Here is a 27,511-nt window from a genome sequence, read left to right as displayed (position 1 = left end):
CGTCACCAATGCAGCGAGCAAGCGAGATGAAGGCAGGACGCCGGAACCAGACCAAAAATTCCGTCCAGGCGCCTAGAAAGAAGCGCGCACTGGACACAGCTCTCGGGAGGTCTTCGGAGAAGCACCTGTCACCAAATCAGGATACTCTTGTTCGATCGTCCATTAAACCGTCCCTACATACCTCAAGGCCCCCTAGCGACGGTTCCCCACTCTCTACCGTCCTCACTATAGGAATTCGGCTACGGATTACAATGGCTTTGTACATCCGAGCCACTTACACTGTTATCAAGCACCGACAAGGTTTGACACGCGGTGGGCTCAAGTCCTCAGGTGAGCTATCCCACCATCCTCGTCTCATTCTTCCACTGACTATGCTTTCGGCAGTTTCATCGTCGTGGCAAAGTCACCTGTGAAAAAAGCCAACCTTATGTACTCTTGGAATACTACGCACCCAACTGCATATCGCTCCATGGTACCGGTTGTCCCACCGTGAGCACCCGCCTGGGATCGTTCCTGGGCAAAGACATTTTCGTTGTTGGTAGTAAGTGCTCTCAAATTCAAAGGTCGTATTCTTGCATGTGCTCTTTTGCGTGGACGTGCACGCTCCTTTGCTTCCTCGCCATTGTAAAGTCTACCCCCCTCCTCCCCCGCTGTATCTCGTGCAAATAAATTTGTCGCAGAATCGAGCCGTGGACTCCGCACGCCCGTTGTATGTGACTTTTTCCTCGTCACAACGCACATATACCGCTACCGACAGCGTTCGACTGTTGCCGTTGAGTCTTCCGTGCACCAGACTGCTCTCGTTTGCATTATCTCTGATTTCTGAGTACGCCGTCTCCGACTGATGTCCTAGCTCTGCCGTCGCAGAGATAAAGTATCAGTCATCTCGAGAACATGTGTCACGGTGCGTAACAGCGGCTAGGCAGCTGTCATGCATTGGTCGAAATGATCGTCCGTCCATGACGAGGCGAGCTGCAGCACATCATAGACCAGGGACGGCCCAGCGGGTATTTCCGCGTCTCTTTGATGCATCGGCGCCCGACGAAGCTTCTCTAGCTTTTCCACAACGCACATGCGAGTATACGGAAATGTGCCTTAGAAGGAGACGTGTATTCTGGAATTCCTGGTATGTCACGCTTTCCCTAATGACCTCTCTGCCGGTGAACCGCGTACGCTCATAGTGCCCGTCTCAGCCCTCCCAACTCGCCGACGGGAAGGAACCGTGTGACAGGCCTCTGCTCTCTGCCTTGGTGAGCACCGCCTCGTGTCAGTTTGAACGTCGCGAGCTACAGAAGGGGCTATGGAATGACGGTGACAAGTGCGGCATCCCGGCACGAATCATTGGACTGTGGTGTCCGCAAACACACCGTAATAATTCTGATTTGGACATCTGCACGAGGCGTATCGTCGGTCCAAGCGTCGCAACTACGCAACTATATGGACGCGGAAGTGTGGTGCGCGGCAAACCAGCCAACTTGTCTCTTCACTCTCGACCTTGTACTCCCCCTCGATACCTTGTACTCCTGAGCCACCTTGTTTTCGCGATGTCAGGAAAGAAGAAGTCCGCGAACAAACGCGATACGCGAAAGTCGGACCCCTCGGCTGGTCGGAAACAGGCAGGCATTGTACTCTGTCGCAGTTGCCGTCATTATTGATGTCGGTTGTGTTCCTCAGTATGAAAGCCACGGGCGAAACTTCTTCAGTCCACCACCAGGCCCCCTCCAACAAGCACCAATCGTAGGTGTGCTACAGGAAGGCAATTTCCAGCCGTACCAGCAGGCGGCAGAGAAACCGAGGCGCAAGGCGTCGCCGAACGCGTCGAAGGTGAGCTCTCTCCTGATGCGTTGTCCTGCTTGGGCTGACCGTGTGCTTTCCCTTCAAGTCTCAGGATAAGTCATCCCAATCATCGACCTCTGTAACATCCGTCTCCCAAGGGATTGCTCTGCCTGAAGATGCTCGGGAGCCAGTCAATGGGTCGCATGGGTCGCCCCTCGTCCCTCCTACGGGTCTTGCAGAGGCGCCCCCTACGACCTCTCTCCAGCCTCCGGTTCGTAGCCTTACAGAGTGGCTCGAGCTATTCCCTCCTCCTCACACCACAGCAACCGCACCTTATCTTGGTATGGAACCTCCCTTGGACAACGTCGCCTTTCCGGAGCCGTACTTTGCGATGAGTTCAATCCCGCCCCCCATGACTGGCCCTCACGCACCATTCGACCCTTACGCTTGGTTCACCGATCCCCCAGCACCATTGCAAGGTGCTTTCGAATATGACCTCTTCGCAGGGCATCAGGAGATGCAAGGCGTGCCCACTTACGACGACCCTGGGACGCGAGTGGCGCACTCTCCAGCGCCTCCCCTGTATGCATACATGCAGCCTCAGGAGGCACATGTCGTACAGCATATCGCGGACACGGTCGTTCCGTCGCAGCGCACGGCGGGCCCAATTCGCACCCGTCATGGAGCAGTGATGCCTCACGATCCGCGTATGGTCACCGTCAATGGATCCGGAGCGCGGCGCCCTGGTCCGTATGACCGCACAGGGTACACCGACACTCGAGGCCCACGCCCTACGTACACTGTGCCGAATGCCTTCAGCACTGCCAGTCACCCTGGGGTCTCTGATGCTATCCCTTTCCCCGTGGATCCTTACGGAAGTGATCCTTTTGGTAGCCAGCCCATGTCGCAGCCCTTCCCCGCCATGGCTTGGGAGACGGACGAGGCACAGTTCGTGAACGCTCATCAATTCGCTGCATATGACCAATCCCTCTCCATTTTCAACGGCGAAGCTTCGTTGCCTGCCCATCTTGCAAGCGACAATTCCGGCACCATCTCACAACCTATCGCGATGAATGGGGAGTGGGACCAACATCTCAGCAGCTTGATGCCCCACCCGCATTATTACTCAGGCACAAACATGACGCATGGCGCTCCAAGCGCATGCTGATCCACTCGTACGCTCCGTACGCGTACTTCATTCATGCTAGGGATGAGGCGCGATCCCGTCTTTCATAGACGACCTCTTATACCGTTTAACCCTCAGCAGCATTGCTCGACTGCATAGAAACGTGTTTCTTTCTCGCATTAGTGTGTTATTTGGACATGTCTGCTCGTTTCCTACTACCTGTGTCGATGCGTCGTTGGTGTTGTTATAATTAGACTTAGTGTATCGTATCCTGTCGCGCTAGCTGATGAATGTCAAAGCAGCGTCTACGATGTCTCGCGAAGGAATAGTATGTAGTCGATAATAGTCGGTACTGCCTCGGCTTTCAGCCACGATACACATATGCGAGTGAAACCATGATAGAGCTATGAGTCAAGTACATGAAGTACACGTCACGTACTTCACTCATAACGCCACGACGGTTACACTACGACCTTTGATTCACGTATGGGTCATGTGTTTGAACCTCTCGGACAGACCTTGTGACTGCATTCTTCCACGTAACGGCTAGCCCTTCCCAGCTTATTCAGTAACCGCCCGGAAGCCCTCGCAACAAATAGAATCAATTGCCAAGCAAAAGGTGCAAGACGACCAAGCTCACCTGATATCAGGGATCCTTCACGAACCATTTACAGAGACGATGTCGGTCATAGTCAGTTTGACCGACCTCGTGGATACATTTGTCCGCATAACATGTGGCCCTTAGCAGCTTGGAGCCCTTGAGACGAATAGATTCAATTGCCAAGCAAGAGGTACAAGACCACCAAGCTTACCTGATTTCAGGGATCCATCACGAACCGTTTGCAGGAGCGATGTCGATAATGAGCAGGTTTGCTTGGCCTGTATTCTCAGTACTATCATGCGTCGAGGGAACCACCATGCGGCTTGATGCCGTACGCAGCGGCCAACATCGCACGACGCCCTTTTCCTTGCCTGTCAAACGACCGGTATCGCAGTTGTGCATTCGTGCCACACACCCCTTCGTACATTCTGTGGCGCAACGATGGATAGGTTCAATCGCTGTGTAGACCGTGCAAGAGAAGAAACCTACCTGATCATTGCCTTACTTCGCGCATCTTCAGTGGATGCGCAGGAGACAGGAGAAGAGAGCACTCTTTATATCCGTACAGGGGGCTTGGACCGTCGACGTCTCAACCCCGACGAGAGATAGGCGTCTGGCCGGGGCAGTATTGCCGACGCCAGTCTTATTGTTCAGCTCTCGTTACTAAGTGACTTGGATCGGACATCTGTAAAGAGGTGGTCATGAATTCTATGGCATAGGCATACCGACGCCTTTTGCCATCCCAGCTGATCGAATTCCCAATTGTTCTCCCTGTCGCCAATTGTCCGTACATCGCGACAGACATTTAGCGGAGCAATCTTGGCGATATGCTAAGCCAAGACATCATGGGGCTGACGCTTGGTCACACTCGTGGTCCAGCCACCCGTTGGGCCTATGAGCTGAACAAAGTAGGAAACTTTCCTTGTATGGAGTGCATGTCGACCAACCACCATGTCGCCCATCTCTCGTGGGCTGAAGGGATACTTGAGGTCTATACGGCAGAGATATCCGCAGCGAGAAACTCGCGCATACGGAGGGGGGAAGCATGATCAGGGTGGGTCGTCGGGACGGATCAAGCGATGAGAAATTACCGCTACGCGTGGCCTTCATCCTCGTTCCAGTCGGCACTTGAGTACCATGTTGATAGAATACTAGTACGCACCTGTGCGCCGAGCCTTTTCGTCTCGTCTGTAGCTCGCGCCTGCTTGATGCCCGTGTTCCCGATCGCACTGCCTCTGTCAGAGAACTGTTAGATCAAGTCCTGTTTGTAAAATGGGGAACGTCCGAGGCACGACATTATGTGTGTAAGTAATATGTAGTATGTAGTGCCAGGATGATGGCATCGGGAATCTGCGGCCCGCCACAGCCGTCACCAATGCAGCGAGCAACGTTCTAACTTCTCGACAACTGCTTGTTGTCTTGAGCACCTGCGTTTGGGAATGCAAGTGCACTGACCCTAATATACCCGTCCATCGCCCCTTTTATTACCTGACTATCATGGCTGCACCCACAATCTCTGCTGCTCAGGCTGTCGGCGAATACTTGCAGTCTCCTGACGACCTTGCCAAGGTCGCGGCGTTCCGAAAGAAACTCGAGAAGGAGAAGGCCTCTATCGACGCGCGACTACGGAGCGGTGTGAAAGAGCAGTTGGATGCGACGCGGGATGGGCTGAGGAAGCTGTTCGGAACACGAAACAATGTGCAGAGCATCAAGGACGAGATGGAGACCGTGGACAGGACGTGTGGTGACCCTGCGTACGTTGTCTCGACGTTTGACCAGATTAGTAGAGTAGGCATTTATTCAGCTCTGCTTCCCCGAGTGTGACGGACTAAGCCTATACACGCATACATAGGTCTCGATGGTTCACCGTAACTTCGAGCAGACGGAGGAGATGGTGAACAACCTCCTCGAGATGAACTCCAAGCTCGAAATGCTTGAGCAGATGCTCATCGAAGACAGCAATGACATCCTCGGCCCCGCTCCCAACCTCCTCCGAATACATTTCGCGCTCAACCGTCTTGAAGCGTTCCGTAACCAGACAATGCACCAAGCGAAGAAGTCTTCGACCGATACCCGCAATACCCTCACTCGCTGGTTCGAGCGATTGACACGTCTCATCGAAGCCTTTGACGAGTACGTTATGGAGCTGGCGAAAAACATCCTTCCTATTGTGCGAGCGGGGAACCCTGATGTGATCGTACGACTGTTGAAGGTTGTGGAGATGGAGGCAAGGGAGGACGAGAAGGTGAGTGTAGGCGCATATCTGCCCCTCTTCCGACGGCTGGCTAGCCCGAGGATTCAACACTTCATTACTTCTAACCTCGCTGTCGTTTGGGATAACTGCTGACCGCATCATGTGCAGGCGATTGCCATCAGGCTCGTGAAGAAGGCAGGAAAGATAGACGCCGCGTCCAAGTTCAGGTCAATGCAGGCCGACGCTCGCGTGATCAAGCACTACCGCTCCAAAGTCATGAAATGCATCACAGATTCGATTCAGGCCAAGTTCGACGAGGTCTACGCCGCGAACGAGCGCAATGCCGCCGGCTTCCTCGACGACCTCGTCTTCATCTACAAAGATCTCATCCGCATCGAGAGCGACGTCGTCCCCTGCTTCCCTCCTTCTTACGACATCTGGTCCACCTACGTACGTGAGTACCATAAGGCGCTCAACAACACCCTCACGCGCCTCGTCAAGTCGGAGCCCGAGGCGAGCGTGCTCCTCACGCTGCATGCCTGGATCAAGGAGTACAAGAAGAGCATGCGCGAACTCAACATTCCGCCAGAGCTCCTCGAGCCACCCTTGCTCGAGGGTAAGGAGCAGAGCCTGATCGAGGACTACCTCCAGCTCATCATCAAGAAGCTCGACGAGTGGTCCGAGAACCTCATGCGAACCGAAGTCGCGGCCTTCACCGCCCGCGAGGAGCCGCCCGAGCTCAGCGCTGACGGCCTCTACACGACCTCGGGCACGGTCATCTTCCTTGACATGGTTAACCAGCAGATCGACCTGGCACTCGACTCGGGCCAGGGTCTCGTCCTCGCGCGCGCCGTCGAGGAGGTCAACCGCGTGATGCGCTCCATCCAGGACCGCTGGGTGAAGCTCGTCGACACCGAGTACAAGAAGCACATCGAGAAGCCGGAGGAGGTTCCTGGGGGGCTCGTCGAGTACTGCATCGCGCTCGCGAACGACCAGATCAAGTCTGCAGACTTCACGGAGGCGCTCTCCGCGCGCATCGAGCCGCTCGTTTCGGAGAAGTACAGCGTAACGATCCACGACCGCCTCAACGACGCGCTCGACGGCTACCTCGACGTCGCGAAGAAGTACACTCAGACGCTCATCAACATCATCTTCAACGACCTCAAGCCCGCAGTCAAGCAGCTCTTCGGGCCCACGTGGTACGAGGGCACGCACGCGCAGATTATTGAGACTATGCGCGATTACATGTCGGACTACCAGTCGTACCTCAACGAGTCCCTCTTTGAGGTCCTACTTGAGGATTTACTCGACACCTACCTCGTCACGTACCTCACCGCCCTTGCTAATGGTCCCAAGCTGAACATGCCCGCTGCGACGGAGCGGATACGGCAGGACATCAACGACGCGTACCAGTTCTTCGGGACATACAAGAAAATGAAGGAGCTCGAGCCGCAGATGGAGGTCCTCGACCAGGTACTGGCGATGCTAGAAGCGTCCAAAAGCTTGGTCTTCCTCTCGTACTGGTCGTTCGCGAAGGTCCACGGCCCCTGCATACAGTTTGTAGAGGCGTTGATGAAAGCGCGGAGCGACCTAGATCGCTCGGCGGTGAGCGAGGTCATGGACAGCGTGAAGCGGAAAGTCAAGGAAGAGAACCTCGCGGATCGTAAGTCCCATCAGAAGTTAGCACTTGTGATTGTACTGATGATGCTCTCTTTTTATCCCACAGCACCGGAGCCCACAATCATGAAGAAGATTGTTATCCAAGGAGCTCTGTCACGCTTCCTCGTGCGTTCATAGAACTTAGTCACATTGCCCCCGCCATTTACCCTACAGCATGCGTATACATTCGTTGTCTATTTATCGCTACACATCGAGCTCTCTGTTATTTCTGTCATCTACACCACACCTGTATTTCTATACACTCGCAATCGACGGTTTGGGATAAAGCGTGGTCGTCTTAAGGCAGGACAGAGATCTTGTCCTTCGCATCGGATGGTTTCAGACTAGAGCGGTCTGGCCATCTGGCAGCCGCCTCATCGATCTTCTTGAATTGCCACGGGAAGCGCGAGGGGTACAAGAAGGGCCGGAGGTCGAAACGGTTGTCGTCCGGGCTGTATTGCTCCTACACGGACGTTAAATATCGTTCCACAGCTACAGCTCGGAGAAGGAGCTACTCACAGCATGATATGACGGTGTGAGCGTTGTCATCTTGTGCCTGTTACGCGCGTACTCGAAGAAGAAATGTTTGACCTTCTCAGCGACCTACAACATCAAGCAACTGTCAGCAGGCAGCTACCATGTACAGGTTCTCAACGGAGACTAACCTGCTGGGGAGACAAGAACGAGCCCCACTCATGCACAAGCTTCGTGAACATGCTCCACGGACCACATTTCTCGACCTTCCGCAGCCGTCCGAAGACGGAGAGCTCGTCGTAGGTCATGCCCATGTCGACCTCATCCGCTTGGACATAGCTGTCTGTGATCGGCTCGAGCTCGGCGGTAGGCACCGCCTCCAGGAATCTTTGGGAGCATTAGTAGAGGGCGTGGAGGATCCAAAAGGTTAAAGAGCGTACTCGGTGAGCACAGGGAGCTCAAATGCGCCCCGTGCATAAGCGATGAACTTCTTGAGGTCCGTCTTACTGATAGCACCAATCGGGTTGATGTCAGCTGCACACCCGAGATCAGTTCTACTCATAGGGCGCCCTCATACGAAACAAAGGCTCACCAGATGAGCAGTCGTATTTCGTGAAGTATCCGCGCAAACTGTATGTGCACGTTAGGCAAGCCTTCCGAGATGTCCACACATCAGCCTTACCTCTCATCGACGTTCGCACTCCCGAGGACGAGCAGCCCACCCTGCCGTCCCCGCACCCACGGCATCAGCTGCGCGAACAAGTACGCAACGACCATCCTCAGCCGCGCCTGAATGTTCTGCAGCGCCAGGTTCTCCGCGCCCGAGCCTCCATGCACCTTGAACTTCGGCTTCACCCCGGTGACGTACGCGAACAGGTCGCGCACGGCCGTGACGAGCGCGTCCATGTTCAGGTCGATGTGGTACGAGCCGATCGCGTTCGCGAGGTCCTTGGCGCGCTTGCGCGTCTCGGGCGACGAGTTCTCCGTACCCATGTAGCACGTGTGGAAGATGCGGTTCGCGAACTCGCGCGGGTCGGTCGGCGTGTAGTCCGAGTCGGGGGCCTCGCCCGCGATGCGCCGCGCGTCGGCGATGACGTGCTCGTCTGTTCCCCGGAAGTCAGCAACGATGATAACGGGGTCGGGATGGGAGGACACGGACCGCCCTTGCGCGCCGCCTCAGCGACGAGGCGGCACATCGAGTAGACGATTACGGACGTAGCGCAGCTATCGATGCCGCCGCTCAGCGGGATGAAGTATCCCTGCGTCCTGGAGCGGCGCAGATAGTCCCACAACCAACAGGCTGGACCCAGTCTGCGAATTCCGTGTCAGAACAGCCTAGCACATATTGCTATCTACCACCTACGCAATTTCTTCCTCTGGCTGGTGGTACCGCACCTCAGGGAGCGGGGCGACAACGAGCTCGCTGAAATCCTTGATTTCATCGCCCTTCATCCCAGATAACGCGAAGTCGACCTCGATGCGATGGTAGCGCTCCGCCCCAGCCGCCTGGTTGCTCCGGCTACTCGTCGCGCGGTGCGAGCGGATATCCTCGATGTCGATCGTCGCTGTGACCACTTCGACGTCCTGGAGGGAGAATTGCGAGCCCTGGGCGACGACCCGGCCGTTTACGACGATCATAGCGCAGCCGTCGTAGTAGAGACGATCGCCGTCGCAGCCTTGTTGGTTCGCATAGAGATATATGCCTCCGAGCTACAGAATACGATATCAGCGACGGGCGGCGGTTGCGCATGAATTATCACACCTTCATCGTGGCTTCCTTCATCAGCTCGATGCGGCGGTAGAGCTTGCGAAGCTCGTGGTGGCTACCGCTGGAGTTTGTGAAGATCTCGACGCCGTCTAGGCCCATGAGGATATGTGGACTGCGCTAGATCAGATCTTCATCGTCGAATGGGAATGGTGCGATCATACCTTGCCGGAGTGAAGAGCTCCTCGCACAATTCAATGCCGATACATGTGTCTATGGTACTTACCACTGCGTCTCCGAAAGGTACCTTGGTCTGGAGAAGGAGTATGGGCGATTGTTTATTCTGATCGGTCAATGGGAGCAATATACCTGGCCGGTAATAGCGTGGATGATGCGAGGCACGTAGTGATCCTCATATTGGCGGTGTTTCATCCAAGGTGTGAACCACCGAAGCTCGCGGTAATTGCCATCATTAGCCATCCACATCTTGGGGCGGATAAGAAGAATTTTGCCGTTGTGGATAACCACACGGCAGTTGTAGATTACGTTCTTGTGCATGACAGGCCTATGGGTGGTATCAGTGAGTCTCGCGCATCGTCAGATAAGAGTGCACTGACATCCCGATATCGCAAACAATATCCCTTGCCTCCTCCGACTGTAAAATCACTCCTAACACCTCCCATGCATGGAGGCAGGTGTCACCTAAGGATTACTCTGTCGGGTAAGATCCTCGCTGATGATAATTACTTGCGCGACATACCTTCGAGGAAATGGTCCATACAGCCGTAGCCTCTGCATGACACCTGATCAGTGGTATGGGAAGTCGGCATCGCGATCGGAAGCCTACGTGATCTCGAGTTCAGGACCAACGCGTAGAGTAGCTCCCTTTTCTTTGGCGATCCCGATACTCTCTAGGATGCGGTGAAGATTCCCCTACGGTCGTATTCGGTTCCCAGCTCCGGTGCATGAGAAGACACCAACTGAAGCTCACTTCGAAATCTAAGGCCCATTGGTTGAGCGAGCTAAGATGCGCAGTCAGGGTGGCAACTATCTGGTTGGGACGTAGTGGGACGCATACCAACTAGAATGCTGCTGTCAGCACAAAGGCTATTGAAAACAGATGAAGCTTGCAGTGACTGACGTCGCGACGGTGATGAGGTGACCCATGACTGCTCTCCTTTGCCTCCGATTCTGCTTGTGTGTCAATAGGTGACGATGGCCTAGAGGTTCATGAAGAAACCCTCTGTCTACTTATCGACCGCGATTTGAACGATCGGCGAGGTTGTCAGTCCTGCGGCGACGCGCTCCCGTGCCATAGCCGGCGTATGTCGCACACGTGACGTCATTTTTCTGCTCTAACCCCGGAACCACGTGGCCCACCGAGATTGAAGACAGTCAGTCGTTTGAGTGAAACCAACACAGGAGAACGAATATTTGTCTGTTCGCACTGGCCACTCGGGATGAGTCACGTCTACTTTCATGGTCTACACGCCTTCTAGTACTGTCGTCACTTGACGGACATCAGTGAATCGGTGCATCCAAGACGTAGCCTCCCATTGAGGTCCTGAGTAGAGACTACGACGATGTAATCCCTATTATGATTATGTATAAAATAGCTCATACGTCGATCCTCCACAAACGACAGAAGGCAAGGTGGCCGCGCGGATGCGACTTAAGGGTCTATCGGTGCCCTCGATATGCAGACTGAGTAGGATATAGACGACCAGAGAACTCATAGATTCGCTGTAGCTTCTGGCTCGAGGTTGGTTGAACGTGGATTTCTTGCGCCAGTCCGATGACAGCTACCTACCCAGTAGCGACGACTATGCAGATTGTTCTAAGAGCTTCTTGTCGATTGAGAAGCGTTAGATCATATTTGCTTGCTGGTAGCCAACTCTAGCAGCCTGTGCAGCGTGCGCAGAGCGTCCACCGCTGGGCAGACGAACCCGTAATCGACAAGTTCTGGGGAAGCATGTAGGCACCTGTAAAGCTAGTGACCCCGATCCATACCGATCTTGGTAAGCACCGTTGACGGGTGCCGGACTGTATATTTATGAAAGTCCAGCGATCATAGACATAAGGTCGTGCCAAGTCGATCGCCTGCAATCCATATTGATTCACAGCCTTTGGATACTCACTGGGAGCAGCGGCTGGCAGCTCTGCGACGTCGGCTCCGGTAACCTGATGAGCCTGAGGGACACCGTGTGGTGATGGACTTCGCCAGGACAATCGACTGTCATCGAATATGCTACCCTAACGGGCAAGGCCAATCTATGAGCCGAAGGGTTGAGCGAGGGGTTCCAGGCAACCCAGTACACCACAACACGTACCAGTAGGGCTGGGACCCGACACACTTTCACCGTCGATGAGACGTTGGCTTGTGAGAAGCCGAGCAACGTGAGCAACGTGAGCAACGTTTGCAGGCGTTATATGTACATACGTACACGCATGATTGGTTCACTTGTCTAACCATGTGAACGATACTCATGGCAGTCGTCACCGCCCATGATCGGGTCAGTCGGGGAGTATGAGGCTGTGCTCCCCGTCACCGTTTACCATAACCGGTCCATTACAGTACTGGACGAACCCGCAGATCCTCCTAAGTGGCAAGCGAGTGGCGGCGGTGAGAAAGACGGGAACGAATGCAGCAAAGCGAACATAGTCCGCTTCGGGTTGTAGAAGGGAAGCGCGTTCTTGGAAGTTGGAAGTGAGGCTGTACATACCGACTTGCCCGCCCCACTCTGGCCAAGACCATCCGTTTCGGTCGCTCAACGCCAGGCACACCGAGAGCCGCCTGTGATCGACAGGAACCCGAGTCGAGGTCGGACGCGTTTACGGCTCCTTCGAGGGATAGCCGAGCGAACGTGCACTCAAGCTCGGACGCGATCTACCAATCCCGGCACTCGAGGGGAACTCGCCAGAGGCGAGATCGAAGTACTGTAGTGCGCGAAGGGCGTTGAGGTGGGGGGCGTGTGATGCCTGATCTGCAGTCTGTCCCAGGGTATTTGTGAACAAAGGCGCAGAGCGATGGCCGGGGTGATGCTCCGGAAGACGAGCGAAGAACATGGTTATCCCTCCCTACGCTGGCGACAAATAGTTATCAGTTCTATCTTCGAGACGACGTGATATATGGGCAACATAGACTTTGACACTCATGAGTAAACTTTGAGACATAGGAACAATCGCGCACAGGGTTCCACGAACTGTCAGGCATGATCGACTGCCGCTGTGACCATCACTGAAAGCATCTGGCATGGCGTCATGTGAACCCCAGTGCTGTCGAAATCAAGAGAACTATATCAGCAGGTGTCCAAAAAATTCGCTTCTGTCGGGAGCGGTCTTCCGTTTATCTGAGAGCGCTGGAGTTCGCGAAGTTGATCGCGAAGCGTGCTACGGAGTAAGGCACTGCACAGGAAACAGCTCGAATTTAGGTAACCGTGACTGCACGCGGAAAGACCATCAGTGTACTTACCACAGGACAAGTAACCTGCGCTGGTTTCCCAGTTGACATGGCCAATGAAGGCCAACGTATGTGCGACGTACGCACCTCGCACCTTCTGCAGGTCCTCGCCGGGTAGGTATGCCTTGACCGCGGTGAGAGCAGGGCAGCATTTAAGAGCGCTCATGCAAAGCCATTTTCGCGCCAAGAGGGTTCCACACGGGATGCTTCTAGAGAGCTATCTTTACGATATGCGAGAGATACAGTAAGTGAACATTGAGGTGTACGCTTGGAGGACTAAAAAGCACTCACGCTGCGTACATTACTGTCGTCCATGTGCTGTTGGTCAATTGATTTCTGTCAGAAGGCTGGAGAATGAACTTCACGCTCGTCCAATGGTCAGTAGCGGGCACTGGCGACTCCCGAGACCGATAAACAGAAGCAATCTTGTTTCCTGAAGCTCGGAAAGGTTAAAGCTCGGCTATGGCACAACGATTCATTCCTTGGAAATCAGGCATTTGAGGGCGTCTGATCTGACAAAGTCGGTAAGCCGCGGATGGGTTTGAGGATGACTTGATGGGCGCATCCGCGGCCAGCGATGGAGGGAGCCCCGCGGATCATGTCGAGCATTGTTGTTCAGATTTATGGTACTCAGTATCGTGAGGGAGGAAACAGTTGGAAGGCCAGTTGAACTACTCTTGCCCCCTTGTCAGGAGCCGTTGGCGGTATTCCTAAAGCATGCGGGCGGGGTCAGATGGGTGAGAATAGCGGCTATGGCTCAGTTCGACGTTGGAAGGTCGGACGAAGTTCTGGTTCGCCGTCAGATCTGGTGGAAGGGCGTCAACGTTTCACCCGACTCTGTGTCGCGTCTCGTGTGCTCGATCTGGCCTAGAGCGGGGGGCGCCAGCCACCTCGGTACGCCACCGAATAGTGGTATGGCAGCTTGGCAGGCAATTCCGCACAATGTCTGGCACCTTGGTACGTGATGGTTCGGGCAATTGCAGACGTTGTAGGACGTATGGCTCTCATGAAGTCGGCAGGGAGCATGAAGTTTGATAGAGCTTACAGCGGGCGGGGGTTGCAGCCGGGGCGTCGTACGGGAGTTGCCATATTGGGTGCCGGAATGGCCCGAAGGTGGCCGAGAAGCCGGGAGTACCTGGACTCCACCGCGGCAGATCTTAATCGCTGGCTAATAGTGGCTATAGTGCGCTGAGCCATTGTCCGACCTGAGGTTGCCAGTTCGACGCGGGACAGAGTGCGCGGACGTAGAGGGCGCACCGCTCGAGCACGCACACAATGGACGAGTTGTTTGTGCGACTCGCCTGGGGAGAAAGCAGGATGGATGAATGCTGGGAATACAAGAGAGATCTGGATCGGCCGTTGAGGGCACAAATTACCACCGCCTGTGCGGCTCGATCGTTGGTCTGTAGTACACTCGACCGCGACCGTCCCCCGCCCCCCGCCCGCCTCGACCGCCAGGACCGCCCCCCGCTCGTTTCTCCCCTGACGCCTCGCGTGCGACCTGTATGAAGTCGGAATTCTCATCAGGCTGGATTCCGAAGAATTCGAGTAGCACGCCAGCCAGACATCAGCCTCAACTTCATCAGTCCAACAACTCCCATCAACAGCTTCTTCCTCCCTCCTCCCCCCTCCTCACCCCCCGAGCCGCTGCTCCCACCAACAAGGCCAGCTCCTTCGCTGCCTCCGTCCGCTCCGTCTTTCAGCGTTCTCCGCACCGCGCGACCTCTGCTGCGTCCCTACGCTCGGCATACTCCGCCAACTCCTCCGCAAAGCCTCCGTCCTACACTTCCCAAGTCGACACCTCCAACCTCCACCCTTACGCCGCCATGGTCGCCGGTCCCCTACCTGTCGTTTCCAGCCATGACGCCTCCGATGAGGAAGATGAGTGCCCCGTCTGCCTCGAGCCTCTCAGCTCCAGCTTCAGGCTGCCCGGCGAGAAGCCTCACATCGTACCAGAGTGTGGACATGCCCTCCATGAAGTGAGCACCGCCTTCTGCCCCCCTTCTCGCCAGACCTGCGTTGCATATCCCTTCTTATATGTTGTGTACTATCGTTCGTCGTCCGGGTGCCCTCTCTTCTCCGCTTCATCTCGTTGTATTCTAGATGTGCCCGCGTTGCACGTCGCGCGCTCGCACATTAGCTGTGTCTTGGGCCGCAGCCGTATGGGCCGTCGCGCGCCACAAGCTGCCCTTCCATCGTTTCAGACCATTCATTAGACTCCCCACGTACCTGTGCGAAAGGACGCGGACATCTAGCTTCAAGGTTAAGGTGCCTTAAATGGCAAAACCGCGTATGTCGCTCGACAATCCCGCGGATCGAGTTTCGGCACTGTACGCATTGCGATCGGCTATTACGCGCTCCTTTATATACTTCTGGCTTGCATCATGTTCATATCGCGTCTTCGCCTACGAATTCACTAACATCGTTTGGAATTAGGCGTGCTTTACCGCTGTATATGGCCCCCCGCCCGGTCCCTCACGAGCTGGCGGTGTCATCCGGAAGTCTAACCTTGGCGTATGCGGAGTCTGCAGAAGACCAATGAAGGTTGGTGATGGAGATGGAGGGAAATCAAACAGTGCGTTGCGCCTCGACCCTGCGTAGGTGTATATTCTGACCGTTCACAGAATTGGCTGCCCTTACTGGCATGGGCGACCCCAACGGCCCCAATCTCTTCCCGGGACGCGACACCCCATCATCCATGCGTTCGTACCAACGGGCGATGGCGGCGACAGCACAGAAGCCCTTCGATCCAACAGAGGACGACCCAGTAGAACACAAAGCCACCGCTGCCCACGACCAGTCCCACTACGTCGTCGCGCCCTCAATCCACGTCCAGTCGGAATTCCCAACCATCACGCGCAGCTCGGAGCCAAGCCAGCCACTTACGTGCTTGGTCGTCGTCGAGCTCCCAGGAAAGCGGCAAAATACTCACGTCCCGGGCTCAGTCATGCCCGTCTCGGACGCCTTCACGCCCCAGCAGAAGAACCCCGCGCTCTACCGCGACGGGAGCAACCACTCGGTGCATTCGGGGAACCACCCAGGGGACTATACCATGTCGCCACAAATTCAGTCGCAGCACATCCCCGCCGATCAGCAGTCGCAGTCCGGGAGGTCACACCGCATGTCGCCCTCGGCGTCTAGGGACCCGCTCGTGACCTCGCCCTTGGAGCGCGAGATCATCCAGCAGGACGAGGACTCGCCGTTCAGCTCGATCACGGAGGATCTCCGGAACCGCATCATCGACTGGAAGGGCCACCCGCTGTCTGGCCTTGGGCCGCTCCAGATGTACGACCTTCTGTCGGTCCGGCGGGACGCGCTCGTACGCGAGTTCTTCGTCTATCTGTTCAAGGAGGCGATCATTTGCGTCGTGGAGGAGAAGAAGCGCACGCTCGGCCGCCTGCTCTCGTCCGCGGGTGCGGCGTCTGCGTTTGGTGACGGTACTGGGTCTGGCTCGATCAATGGCGGGAGCTCGCAGAAGGGAGTCCTCCGCCTGAAGGGGCGCATTTACATCCGGCACATCCGGCAGGTCACGGACACGTCGGTGCAGGGAGAGCTTTCCCTGACCATCGACATGGAGGACGAGCGTCTGGACTCCTTCATCCTCATCTTCAAGGACCGGTCGTCGTTGGAGACTTGGAAACAGCATATCCAAGTCCTCGTCGCCGTCTACCAGCAGCAGACCGGGCAGGCGGCGCAACAACAGCCCGAGTACGCGCGGTCGCCCGACCTGGAGGAGTTCGGCGGGAGCGCCAAGGCCGCGCGGATGCTCACGGACGAGTACGGGGGCAACCAGAAGGCGATGCGCATGCTCAGCGGGAGCACGACGGGCACCACGGTCAGTACCGCCGATAGCCTTCTCAACGGGTCCGCCCGGTCGACAGTGTCTTCTAACACGTCGTACGGCTCCGCGTCGCTCGGACCGCGGCCGGGTCTCCACCAGAAACTCTCCACGCTCGAGGAGGACGACGAGCTCAGCAGGTACTCGTCCCCACAGCCGCTCGTCGCGCCGCATATGTCCTCCGGGCCGTCCAACTCTCTCGCCCCGCTTGCGCACCCGCCCATGGACCTCATCCTCGTCATCTCGGTCCCTGGCCCCACGTCGACGCCGAGCACCGCGGCACTCAAGATTCGCGTGATCAAGACGTCGCTTGACTTCATCTTCCACTCCCTCTCGTCGAAGGACCGGCTGAGCTTGGTGACATTCGAAGTGGGCGTTGGCGGCCGCGTGCGCCGGACGCCGTTCCTCAGCCTCGGCAAGCCGCAGAGCCGACAGCGGCTACAGAAGTTCATCGAGGACATCGGCAGACGCGAGGACTTCGATGACGAGTTCCTCGTGCGTGGGTCGCAAGAAGACAAGACGGATGTCGTGACTGCGGTCAACAACGGTACGTATCTGCCATCTGTGTCTGCGGTCGTGACGGGCGCTTGACTGATTGGCGTTCGTTGCCATCCGTCCTAACAGGTCTCGACGTGGTCTTGCAGCGCAAATCGCGGAACCCCGTCACTGGGTTCGTGCTTGTCAGCGACTCGTCAGAGACGACACGCAGGGCGCAGATGGACCTCGTCCTCGCGCGCGCCGAGGCCGCGAACGTGCCTATCCACTCGTTTGGATACGGGCGGTCTCATGATCCGGCATCGCTCTGGCTCATGTCGAACCACACGAGCGGGACGTACACGTTCGTGAAGGACTGGTACGATCTCCGCGATTGCCTCGCGGGCTGCATCGGGGGCATGATGTCCATCGGGCTCGCGAACATGAAGCTGCACCTGAAGATCGTGGATGGCAACCGCTTCCGGATCCGCAAGATCTCTGGGGGCCCCCTCGCCATCCTATCGTCAGATGGCCGGGACGTCGACGTCGAGGTTGGCGAGCTCCGGTACGGCGAGCGGAAGGAGATGCTCGTCGAGCTCGAGCTGGACAACAGCGACGTCTTGCAGAGCCCGCCCTCGCCGCACAACGGCGTCCAGCCTACTCGCGCGCTGAACGCGACGGACGTGTTCAACCAGCGCATGGGCCTCGACGCGATGTCGCTCAGCGACTTCCCCGACCTCGCGGAGGGCATGATGGACCGCATGATCGACGAGGTGCCCGTGTTTGAGGTCGACGGCTCGTTCTTCGACCCGAACGCGGCCAAGAACGTCTCCCGCCTCGCGCACCCTGTCCTGCTCACCGTCACCCTGCTCCCGAGCACGGGCAGCAGGCCGCGGACCCCGGCCCCGAACAGCTCGGACCCGGTGATCGTGCGCAGGCGGATGGAGCTGCTCGCGTCGGACATGATCACGCGCATGCTCGTGCTGGTGTCGAGGCGGAACGTGCCGCAGGCGCAAAAATTGATGAGCGAGACGCGGCGGATCCTGCACACGGTGCTGCAGAACGTCACCGCGACGCTGCCGCCGCCGAACCGCGACGGGGCGACGACGACGAGGAACAGGAAGGAGATCCTGACGATGTCTGCGGTCAGGGCGATCCAGTCGATCATGCAGGACATGCAGATCCTGTCGGAGGCCCTGGATGAGCACGCGGATACGTTCGCTCTTGATCAGCGCAATTTTGGTGCCCAACAGGTATATTGTTAACTCACCGAAGTCGCGCATGTACTGATCGAAATCTTACTAGGCCAAGGTGCTCCGCGACCAGAAGAGCTGGAGCGGTAGAAGCGCAATCGAGCGCCTGTTCTGGACGATCGACAGCTCTATTGAGCTGGTCTCTCGAAGTACTGACTGGGTTGCCCGCGAGTGATCGCTCATTGCTCCGTCTATGTATATTGATCTAGCTCTCCTGCACGTCTCAGCCCCCCTACCCCTCTCACCACTCTGCGTATCGTGCCGCGCATGGCTGGTGGCCGGCCATGTTGTCTTGGTACGTGAATTGTCCCAGCATCCTTCACGACCACTGCACCCCAGTCTCGTATCTTGTTTTCATATTGATGTTGCCCCCGACCGCCCCTCTCCTTCTCGGCTTCATACATTCGCGAGCTTACCGACCTGCTACCCGTTGGCCTTCCCCTCTCTAGCTATCCTCGTTCTCGCTTTCTGCTTGTTCCTACCTGGCTCATACCTGTTGCGGACCCTTTACCCGCCTCCTCCCTCGTTCACGTTTTACCCCTCGCCGTCTCCTCTCGTTGATCTTTCGTGTCCACGTTCCATACGGTATACCACTGCCCCTGGGGCGGGGCTAATATTCCTGTTTGTCGCAATGATATCGGCGGCAGCGCTGACGGCGAGACGAGGCGAAGGAGGCTTCGAGACTTTTTGGGGTCACCTGCCGGGTCGTCATTGTCTGGAGTGTATTTGTCTCGCATTCTGGTTTCGTGTAAAGTTAATGGTAGATAGAACGATATATGCATATATGCACATGCCTCTCTTTTCTTCCTACTATTAGCAGTTGTGTGATCTTCTCCTGGACGACATTCAACGGAGGCAGCATGAGAAGTTTCAATACGCTGCAGAAAAATTGATGGCGGGACGATCATTGATAACTACCAATTTTTTTCGTCCTCCACCTGAGACATCCTACGGTCGAAGCGGGTTCCGTTTTGCAACTGACGGGCAGAATGGGACAAGATATATCGTAGCCGACCCCGAGCGTATCTAGCCGTCGACCGAACGACGTCTTGTTCCAAGACCAAGATGAAACAATAGAGGCGTATCGCACCATTTGAGATACAGTGAGATCGGCTTGTTGAGGACCGGGGGAACAAACGGCGTACGCAAAGGACGCCAAAATATGTGAGCCTCTCCTTATCGATGCTCAGTCTGGATCAACTTTCAATGGAGGCCGAACAATAAGATCGGCGTCGTTGATATCTCCCAGAGGCCTTATTCTCTCTCGTCGGAGGCTATTATGTATGAGGACGATCGAGGCCACTCTGGATGGATATAAACGATGCTTCCGTCTCATTTTTCTTGTGCAAACCAGTGCACTTAAAGGCGGATAGAGGTTAGATGGGCTCGGTCAGCTCGCACCGATTGTTGAGTGAGTCTACTTGTTTGGTGCGAGGGCCCTGGCGCTGTTGCACGAGGGACGATGGGGTATGGGAAGTAGTGGGAATGGATGTAGTATGACCATCATTGCGTGAACGTTATCAGTTCAACGTATCTTATGTATCATCAAATCCGTATTACTCGTAGCTCTGTCGTGGCTTCACTTGCATGATAGTACATAACAGCACACAGGTCAAGCGATACAAGCTGTCATCGACTGCAGCTCGGTCCCATTGGTTTTGCAATGAATACTTGCGCTAGAAATAAGGTGCGAGCCTCGTAGGGTTTGCGAGTGCTTCCCGCCGGTGAATTGCATCGACAATATGGGCTGCGACCCTTCTCTTCAAGCAGCAACGACGGTAACGCCCAATGAACCTTGTCCGTCCCCACGTCCCACCCTACTCATGTGCCTGACTTTGCTCCTCCCATCCGCACGCGTGATTTTCTCGCTGCGACGTGGACCTAGACCATCCTTTTGGCCCACGATGATAAGTAGGCGCCGTGCGCTCAACGTAAAGGAGAGTTCTTGTCCATCGGATAGCGTACTTCGTTTAGCGCATGGAGTAGCTGGATCACGTGCGAAATATGCGTTGATTCCACAATGTCTTATCCTATCATATCACAATAAGAAGCACTATTTGCTACGTCGCGAGGTACGGACAATTGGCGACAGGGAGAACAATTGAGAAGTCAATCAGGTGGTATGGCAAAACGCATGGGACGCCAACGCCGTCGAATTCGTAACCGCGTCCTTACTCATGTCCCGTCTAATTTACCGAGCAACAAAGGCTGAACAATAAGATTGGCGTCGGCAATGCTGTCCAAATCCTATCTACCTCTTGCCGGGGGTTGACATGAGGACGATCTAAGCCGCCAGGACGGATATAAAGAGTGGTCTCCTCCTGTCTTCTGTCTGTGTCCACTGAAGTACTGAAGACTCGCAGAGGAATGCTGTCAGGTAGGCTTATTTCTTGCACGATCACGGTCTACACATCGATTTAACCTGTTCATTGCGGCGCCACAGAATGTATGAAGGGCGCTGGGTTGTGGCACGAATGTAACAACTGCGACACCGGTCGTTCGACAGGCAAGTCAAAAGGTGTCGTGTGACGTTCTCCACTTAGTACGACATCAAGCACTCAGCATATTGGCAAAGCAAACTGACTATGATCGACATCGTCTCTGTAAATGGTTCGTGAAGGATCCCTGATATCAGGTGAGCTTGGTCGTCTTGCACCTTTTGCTTCAAGTTGGCAATTGATTCTATTTGTTGCGAGGGCTTCCGGGTGGTTACTGAATAAGCTGGGAAGGGCTAGCCGTTACGTGGAAGAATGCAGTCACGAGGTCTGTCCGAGAGGTTCAAACACATGACCCATACGTGAATCAAAGGTCGTAGTGTAACCGTCGTGGCGTTATGAGTGAAGTACGTGACGTGTACTTCATGTACTTGACTCATAGCTCTATCATGGTTTCACTCGCATATGTGTATCGTGGCTGAAAGCCAAGGCAGTACCGACTATTATCGACTACATACTATTCCTTCGCGAGAAATCGTAGACGCTGCTTTGACATTCATCAGCTAGCGCGACAGGATACGATACACTAAGTCTAAGTATAACAACACCAACGACGCATCGACACAGGTAGTAGGAAACGAGCAGACATGTCCAAACAACACACTAATGCGAGAAAGAAACACGGTTCTATGCAGTCGAGCAATGCTGCTGAGGGTTAAACGGTATAAGAGGTCGTCTATGAAAGACGGGATCGCGCCTCATCCCTAGCATGAGTGAAGTACGCGTACGGAGCGTACGAGTGGATCAGCATGCGCTTGGAGCGCCATGCGTCCTGTTTGTGCCTGTGTAATAATGCGGGTGGGGCATCAAGCTGCTGAGATGTTGGTCCCACTCCCCATTCATCGCGATAGATTGTGAGATGGTGCCGGAATTGTCGCTTGCAAGATGGGCAGGCAACGAAGCTTCGCCGTTGAAATTGAAGAGGGATTGGTCATATGCAGCGAATTGATGAGCGTTCACGAACTGTGCCTCGTCCGTCTCCCAAGTCATGGCGGGGAAGGGCTGCGACATGGGCTGGCTACCAAAAGGATCACTTCCGTAAGGATCCACGGGGAAAGGGATAGCATCAGAGACCCCAGGGTGACTGGCAGTGCTGAAGGCATTCGGCACAGTGTACGTAGGGCGTGGGCCCCGAGCGTTGGTATGCCCAGTGCGGTCATACGGACCAGGGCGCCGCGCTCCAGATCCATTGACGGTGACCATACGCGGATCGTGAGGCATCACTGCTCCATGACGGGTGCGAATTGGGCCCGCCGTGCGCTGCGACGGAACGACCGTGTCCGCGATATGCTGTACGACATGTGCCTCCTGAGGCTGCATGTATGCATACAGGGGAGGCGCTGGAGAGTGCGCCACTCGCGTCCCAGGGTCGTCGTAAGTGGGCACGCCTTGCATCGCCTGATGCCCTGCGAAGAGGTTATATCCAAAAGCACCTTGCAATGGTGCTGGGGGATCGGTGAACCAAGCGTAAGGGTCGAATGGTGCGTGATGGCCAGTCATGGGGGGCGGGATTGAACTCATCGCAAAGTACGGCTCCAGATAGGCGACGTTGTCCAAGGGGGGTTCCATACCAACATACGGTGCGGTTGCTGTGGTGTGAGGAGGAGGGAATAGCTCGAGCCACTCTGTAAGGCTACGAACTGGAGACTGGAGAGAGGTCGTAGGGGGCGCCTCTGCAAGACCCGTAGGAGGGACGAGGGACGACCCATGCGACCCATTGACTGGCTCCCGGGCATCTTCAGGCAGAGCAATCCCTTGGGAGACGGATGTTACAGAGGTCGATGATTGGGATGACTTATCCCGAGACTTGAAGGGAAAGCACACGGTCAGCCCAAGCAGGACAACGCATCAGGAGAGAGCTCACCTTCGACGCGTTCGGCGACGCCTTGCGCCTCGGTTTCTCTGCCGCCTGCTGGTGCGGCTGGAAATTTCCTTCCTGTAGCACGCCTACGATTGGTGCTTGTTGGAGGGGGCCTGGTGGTGGACTGAAGAAGTTTCGCCCGTGGCTTTCATACTGAGGAACACAACCGACATCAATAATGACGGCAACTGCGACAGAGTACAATGCCTGCCTGTTTCCGACCAGCCAAGGGGTCCGGCTTTCGCGTATCGCGTTTGTTCTCGGACTTCTTCTTTCCTGACATCGCGAAAACAAGGTGGCTCAGGAGTACAAGGTATCGAGGGGGAGTACAAGGTCGAGAGTGAAGAGACAAGTTGGCTGGTTTGCCGCGCACCACACTTCCGCCTCCATATACTTGCGTAGTTGCGACGCTTGGACCGACGATGCGCCTCGTGCAGATGTCCAAATCAGAATTATTACGGTGCGTTTGCGGACACCACAGTCCAATGATTCGTGCCGGGATGCCGCACTTGTCACCGTCATTCCATAGCCCCTTCTGTAGCTCGCGACGTTCAAACTGACACGAGGCGGTGCTCACCAAGGCAGAGAACATAACCCTGTCACACGCTTCCTTCCCGTCGGCGAGTTCGGAGGGCTGAGACGGGCACTATGAGCGTACGCGGTTCACCGGCAGAGAGGTCATTAGGGAAAGCGTGACATACCAGGAATTCCAAAATACACGTCTCCTTCTGAGGCACATTTCCGTAAACTCGCATTTCTCCGTATACTCGCATTTCTCCGTATACTCGCAATTGCGTTGTGGGAAAGCAAGAGAAGCTTCGTCGGACGCCGGTGCATCAAAGAGACGCGGAAATATCCGCTGGACCGTCCCTGGTCTATGATGTGCTGCAGCTCGCCTCGTCCATGGACGGACGATCATTCTGACCGATGCATGACAGCTGACGGGCCGCTTTTACGCACCGTGACACACAATGTCGGGGTGACTGATACCTTAGCTCTGTGACAGCAGGGCTAGGATATCAGTCGGAGACGGCGTACTCAACAACCAGAGATAATGCAAACGAGAGCAGTCTGGGGCACGGAAGACTCAACGGCGACAGTAGAATGCTGTCGGTCGTAGCATATATGCGTCACCAAGTCACAGCCAACTGGCACGTGAAGTCCACGGCCCAATTCTGCGACAAATTTATTTGCACGAGATACAGCGGGGCGAGACTTTACAGTAGCGAGAAGGCAAAGGAGCGTATGTGTTCCCCGCGGAAGAGCACATGCGATGGTATGATCTTTGAGAGCACTTACTACCAACAACGAAAATGTCTTCCCCCAGAAACGATTCCGGGCGGGTGCTAGGACGACCGATACCATGTTTAAGATGCAGTTGACTGAGTAGTGTGCCAAGAGTCCATAAGGTAGAATTCCGTAGATCTTTTCATTGATCATTGTGCTACGACGATGAAGCTGCCTGAAGCATAGTCAGGGAAGAATGAGACGAGCATGGTAGGACAGCTCACCTGAGGACTTGAGCCCACCGCGTATCAAACCTTGTCGGTCCTTGGTAACAGTGACAATGGCTGGGGTGTACAACGCCATTGTGATCCGTAGCCGAGTTCATGCAGTGTGGACGGTAGAGAGTGGGGAACCATCGCCAGGGGGCCTTAAGGTAGCGACGGTTTAATGGACGATCGAACAAGAGTATCCCGATTTGGGAGTCGCGGGAGACCTGTGTCCTCTGCGCGCTTCTGTCCTGGCGCCCTAACAATCTAGTCTGCTTCCGTCCTGCCTGCATCTTCATGCGCTGCAGCACACTTCTTACGCCACCCGTATCACGAAGATATGTCAACTTACCTCGTGGGACAGGGCCATTGTACCGCGAGGGAGCCCAGACACATCTCCGCCGGTGAATTTGGGTATCAACGGACTGCGTCTTATGTGCGGTCTACGAGTAATCAGTGAAGCAACGGCGTGTAGGCGTCTGCTTCAAGCTCGGATACGAATATGTGTGGACTATGGTGCTTGCAAAACATCGTTCGGAAGGTATGCCTCTCATTGAGCGTTCAAAGTAGTAGATTGTGAGACCGTGACCCCGGAAGGCTTCAACGTTATGCGCTGTCACGCATGCCGGACAGCAAGTATTACCAAGCACGCTGTGTCGCGGACTCGGAACTCTCGCTGGCAAGTATGTCCTCTTAGCCGTTCAAGTACTCTGTTTTCCGGGCACTAATCCCCAGTGGGTCTGTCGAACATAGCAGGTCACTTATGGCTACAATTGACTCATCCTATGGCGTCCAAGAAAGGTAGCTTGTGCGATATCAGTCTCAAGAGGCTGTCCCGCCGGCCTGTTACATGACAGATAGAAGACATGGCAAGGACCTGATCGGACGGGCGTAGTGAGACATATAATATGAGCGGCTGTGGGTGCGTGCGATCGAGCGGACCGCGTGGCCATTGTGCGGTGTCAATGCCTCGGCAGGGACCTGAATATGCTGCTCAGCTCGTTTTTCTGACAGGTAGGAGGCCTCCATTTGTCGTATACATAGTATCGGGCCCATATAGCTCACATTGGGTAACGCATTCACGGCTCCCGGATTCGTGACAGTCGTTCTGTTATTATCTCCCGTATCCTCTTCCCAGGATTGATACTTCCTACAATCCACTGTGATATGCACGCTTCGCTAACACGAGAAGGGGAACACAGCTGTTAATTACGGTGGGTGCCCGAGGCCGAGGGTGTCACGCTCGAAGCTGAAGACTCCACGCCACTTCTTGTCTTGATCAAACGTGACCCGAGGTATTAACTGTTGTCCTGCGAGGCTCGACGACTTGTGTCGTCCACACGGGAGAGTCTGACGAGAGAATTGGCGGCTTCGTGGACGATGCTTATTCTTCCTGACGTAGTACGCTATAGCGGTGGCCAGCCTGCCTCTCAACTTCATTGGACCTGACCTCAGGTGTTATTGATATTGAGTGTGTAATCGTCTCAGCCCTCACAGCCCCAGTCTGCTACTGTCGCCACACTATGGACTACGTAGTTGTTCGATCTGACTTGAGACCATCATTACACGGCGCATAGCTCATGCTAGTCAATACGGAACCGCTCGAGACTATGCTTCACACGCCTTGAGTGCATTCCGTTACTAGTCATAGTGATTGTATAGACAAAGCGAGAAGATTATGTACCGCCGACCCCTTTTACCACACATGTAGACAGGATTGTATTTACGGCCTACCATGAGGCTCGGCCTCGCAGGGCAATAAACGGGATCTAGAAGAAGAAGAAGAAGAAGCGAGAAGAACAGCGGAGGATATGACAGGGGATCACGACGACAGCAGTGTAAAATCTACAGAACGAAGAAAGCGGTGCCCAAACAACATGCGGAAGATAGCCTATGATTGAAACAGCAAGGTGCATTCGACAAAACGAAGGAGACTTTCAATAGCGTGTACTCCATGAGGATAGCGAGAAAACAGGCGTCAGTAGAATTGCTAACAGTCATGGCACACGAGGCATGGCCTCAGTGTCCAATCGGGGCACAGCGCTATTGTGCAGCGGTGGCAGCGATCTGCAGCATGTGAACGACTCGTCGATATGAGTGCTCAGCGGTGTATCAGGGGCTAGTACCAGAAGATGTATTCTGACCCTGTGTCTACATCCCCTTGCCGATCAGCAGAATCGTCCGTAATACGCGGACGTTCGTCCGATGGCTGATCATCGGGATTTTCCGACTGCGCTGCAGCGGCTTCGGGGACAGAAGAGGTGCCTCCATGGCCATCCCAGTAGCCTTTGTGAGGCACTCCCCACTGAGGCTGCGCATGCTCCGGATGATATGGATCGTCCTCGTTCAGCAGGTATTGATTCTGCGCAACCTGAGAGGGCCCAGCCAGTGCATTCTGCTGCATAGGCGGCGCTTCATAGGAAGGGGTAGAAGACGGAATACCAAGGGGATCCATATGAAGGGCTCCTTGTTGAGGACCATAGAGAGGAAGAGCGGCAACACTCAGGTCAAGTTGAGGCATCATATAGAACGGATAGCCAGAGTCAGAGGTCTCCGCGTAGGACGTTCCCGGCCAGCTGGAGTAATCGGCAGCCCCGTGAACCGGAGGTGGAGGGAGAGCATATGGCACTGGTGCCTGACGGTGATCAGCAAGTCTTTTGTCACGGACGTTGGACAGACGCCCCTTTTTGCCGCCCATTCCCCTCCCCTTGACGCCCACCTTCCATTTTCGGACCATTTCCTTTCTTAGCCCATCCCAGTTTGGACACTGCAGATACGTTCCCACACCCGCATGCTACGTTCCCGTGATCGCCATGCCTTTGCCTTTTCCTTCCCGCCCTTTGTTCTCCCTTTGTCATCTTCACTGCCTCGCTCTCGCGCCTTGTCTTTGGTTGCTAAGCAGCCCTTCTAGTATATAAGGACCCCTTAGGCACTCCCTAGTCCCCATCTCGACCTCTTGGTCATTGGGACTAGGTGAGTGACCATAGCGTTGTATCTCCCTCCGATTGCTAATGTATAACTTGGTCATTGGGACTAGTCTGTCGCTGCCTGCGTGAAGACTAGCTTTCGTAGGTCTCGTGCCTTCGTGCCGACCTCCGCTTT

The 27,511-nt window shown here is 55.4% G+C and overlaps 7 protein-coding genes across 7 annotated transcripts; 3 read left to right on the top strand and 4 right to left on the bottom strand.

The window, feature by feature from the left end:
• Positions 1-1,544: 1,544 nt before the first annotated feature.
• On the top strand, positions 1,545-2,944 carry DICSQDRAFT_125115 (uncharacterized protein; the record flags this gene model as incomplete). The annotated part of the gene is made up of 3 exons (XM_007362766.1): positions 1,545-1,625; positions 1,675-1,824; positions 1,883-2,944. 3 exons carry the CDS (start codon positions 1,545-1,547, stop codon positions 2,942-2,944), a joined length of 1,293 nt encoding a protein of 430 aa, XP_007362828.1.
• Positions 2,945-3,125: 181 nt separating this feature from the next.
• Positions 3,126-4,280, bottom strand: DICSQDRAFT_133723 (uncharacterized protein). Its single transcript, XM_007362765.1, has 4 exons — positions 3,993-4,280; positions 3,715-3,931; positions 3,543-3,659; positions 3,126-3,487 (listed from the first exon to the last, which is right to left on the bottom strand). Exon 2 carries the CDS (start codon positions 3,903-3,905, stop codon positions 3,732-3,734), a length of 174 nt encoding a protein of 57 aa, XP_007362827.1. The 5' UTR covers positions 3,906-3,931; positions 3,993-4,280; the 3' UTR covers positions 3,126-3,487; positions 3,543-3,659; positions 3,715-3,731.
• A 720-nt stretch (positions 4,281-5,000) lies between these two features.
• On the top strand, positions 5,001-7,494 carry DICSQDRAFT_53860 (exocyst complex component sec6; the record flags this gene model as incomplete). The annotated part of the gene is made up of 4 exons (XM_007362764.1): positions 5,001-5,291; positions 5,356-5,748; positions 5,866-7,360; positions 7,424-7,494. 4 exons carry the CDS (start codon positions 5,001-5,003, stop codon positions 7,492-7,494), a joined length of 2,250 nt encoding a protein of 749 aa, XP_007362826.1.
• Positions 7,495-7,654: 160 nt separating this feature from the next.
• Positions 7,655-10,702, bottom strand: DICSQDRAFT_144726 (glutamine-dependent NAD(+) synthetase with GAT domain-containing protein; the record flags this gene model as incomplete). The annotated part of the gene is made up of 16 exons (XM_007362763.1): positions 7,655-7,819; positions 7,876-7,959; positions 8,022-8,217; positions 8,271-8,364; positions 8,423-8,460; positions 8,513-8,933; positions 8,990-9,141; positions 9,194-9,540; positions 9,593-9,710; positions 9,760-9,848; positions 9,905-10,100; positions 10,153-10,237; positions 10,296-10,327; positions 10,383-10,468; positions 10,527-10,557; positions 10,677-10,702. 16 exons carry the CDS (start codon positions 10,700-10,702, stop codon positions 7,655-7,657), a joined length of 2,160 nt encoding a protein of 719 aa, XP_007362825.1.
• Positions 10,703-15,533: 4,831 nt separating this feature from the next.
• Positions 15,534-18,735, top strand: DICSQDRAFT_125112 (uncharacterized protein; the record flags this gene model as incomplete). The annotated part of the gene is made up of 4 exons (XM_007362762.1): positions 15,534-15,570; positions 15,620-17,380; positions 17,458-18,560; positions 18,613-18,735. The coding sequence occupies 4 exons, from the start codon at positions 15,534-15,536 to the stop codon at positions 18,733-18,735; spliced, it is 3,024 nt and encodes a 1,007-aa protein (XP_007362824.1).
• Positions 18,736-21,799: 3,064 nt separating this feature from the next.
• DICSQDRAFT_159948 (uncharacterized protein) lies at positions 21,800-23,199 on the bottom strand (the record flags this gene model as incomplete). Its single annotated transcript, XM_007362761.1, has 3 exons — positions 21,800-22,861; positions 22,920-23,069; positions 23,119-23,199. The coding sequence occupies 3 exons, from the start codon at positions 23,197-23,199 to the stop codon at positions 21,800-21,802; spliced, it is 1,293 nt and encodes a 430-aa protein (XP_007362823.1).
• Positions 23,200-26,528: 3,329 nt separating this feature from the next.
• Positions 26,529-27,146, bottom strand: DICSQDRAFT_167177 (uncharacterized protein; the record flags this gene model as incomplete). Its single annotated transcript, XM_007362760.1, has 1 exon — positions 26,529-27,146. The coding sequence occupies one exon, from the start codon at positions 27,144-27,146 to the stop codon at positions 26,529-26,531; it is 618 nt and encodes a 205-aa protein (XP_007362822.1).
• Positions 27,147-27,511: the final 365 nt, after the last annotated feature.

Source organism: Dichomitus squalens, assembly GCF_000275845.1.
Source record: "Dichomitus squalens LYAD-421 SS1 unplaced genomic scaffold DICSQscaffold_5, whole genome shotgun sequence".
NCBI classification, from domain to species: domain Eukaryota; kingdom Fungi; phylum Basidiomycota; class Agaricomycetes; order Polyporales; family Polyporaceae; genus Dichomitus; species Dichomitus squalens.
The sequence above is the reverse complement of the archived record's forward strand: the minus strand, read 5'-3'. Positions and strand labels throughout refer to the sequence as shown.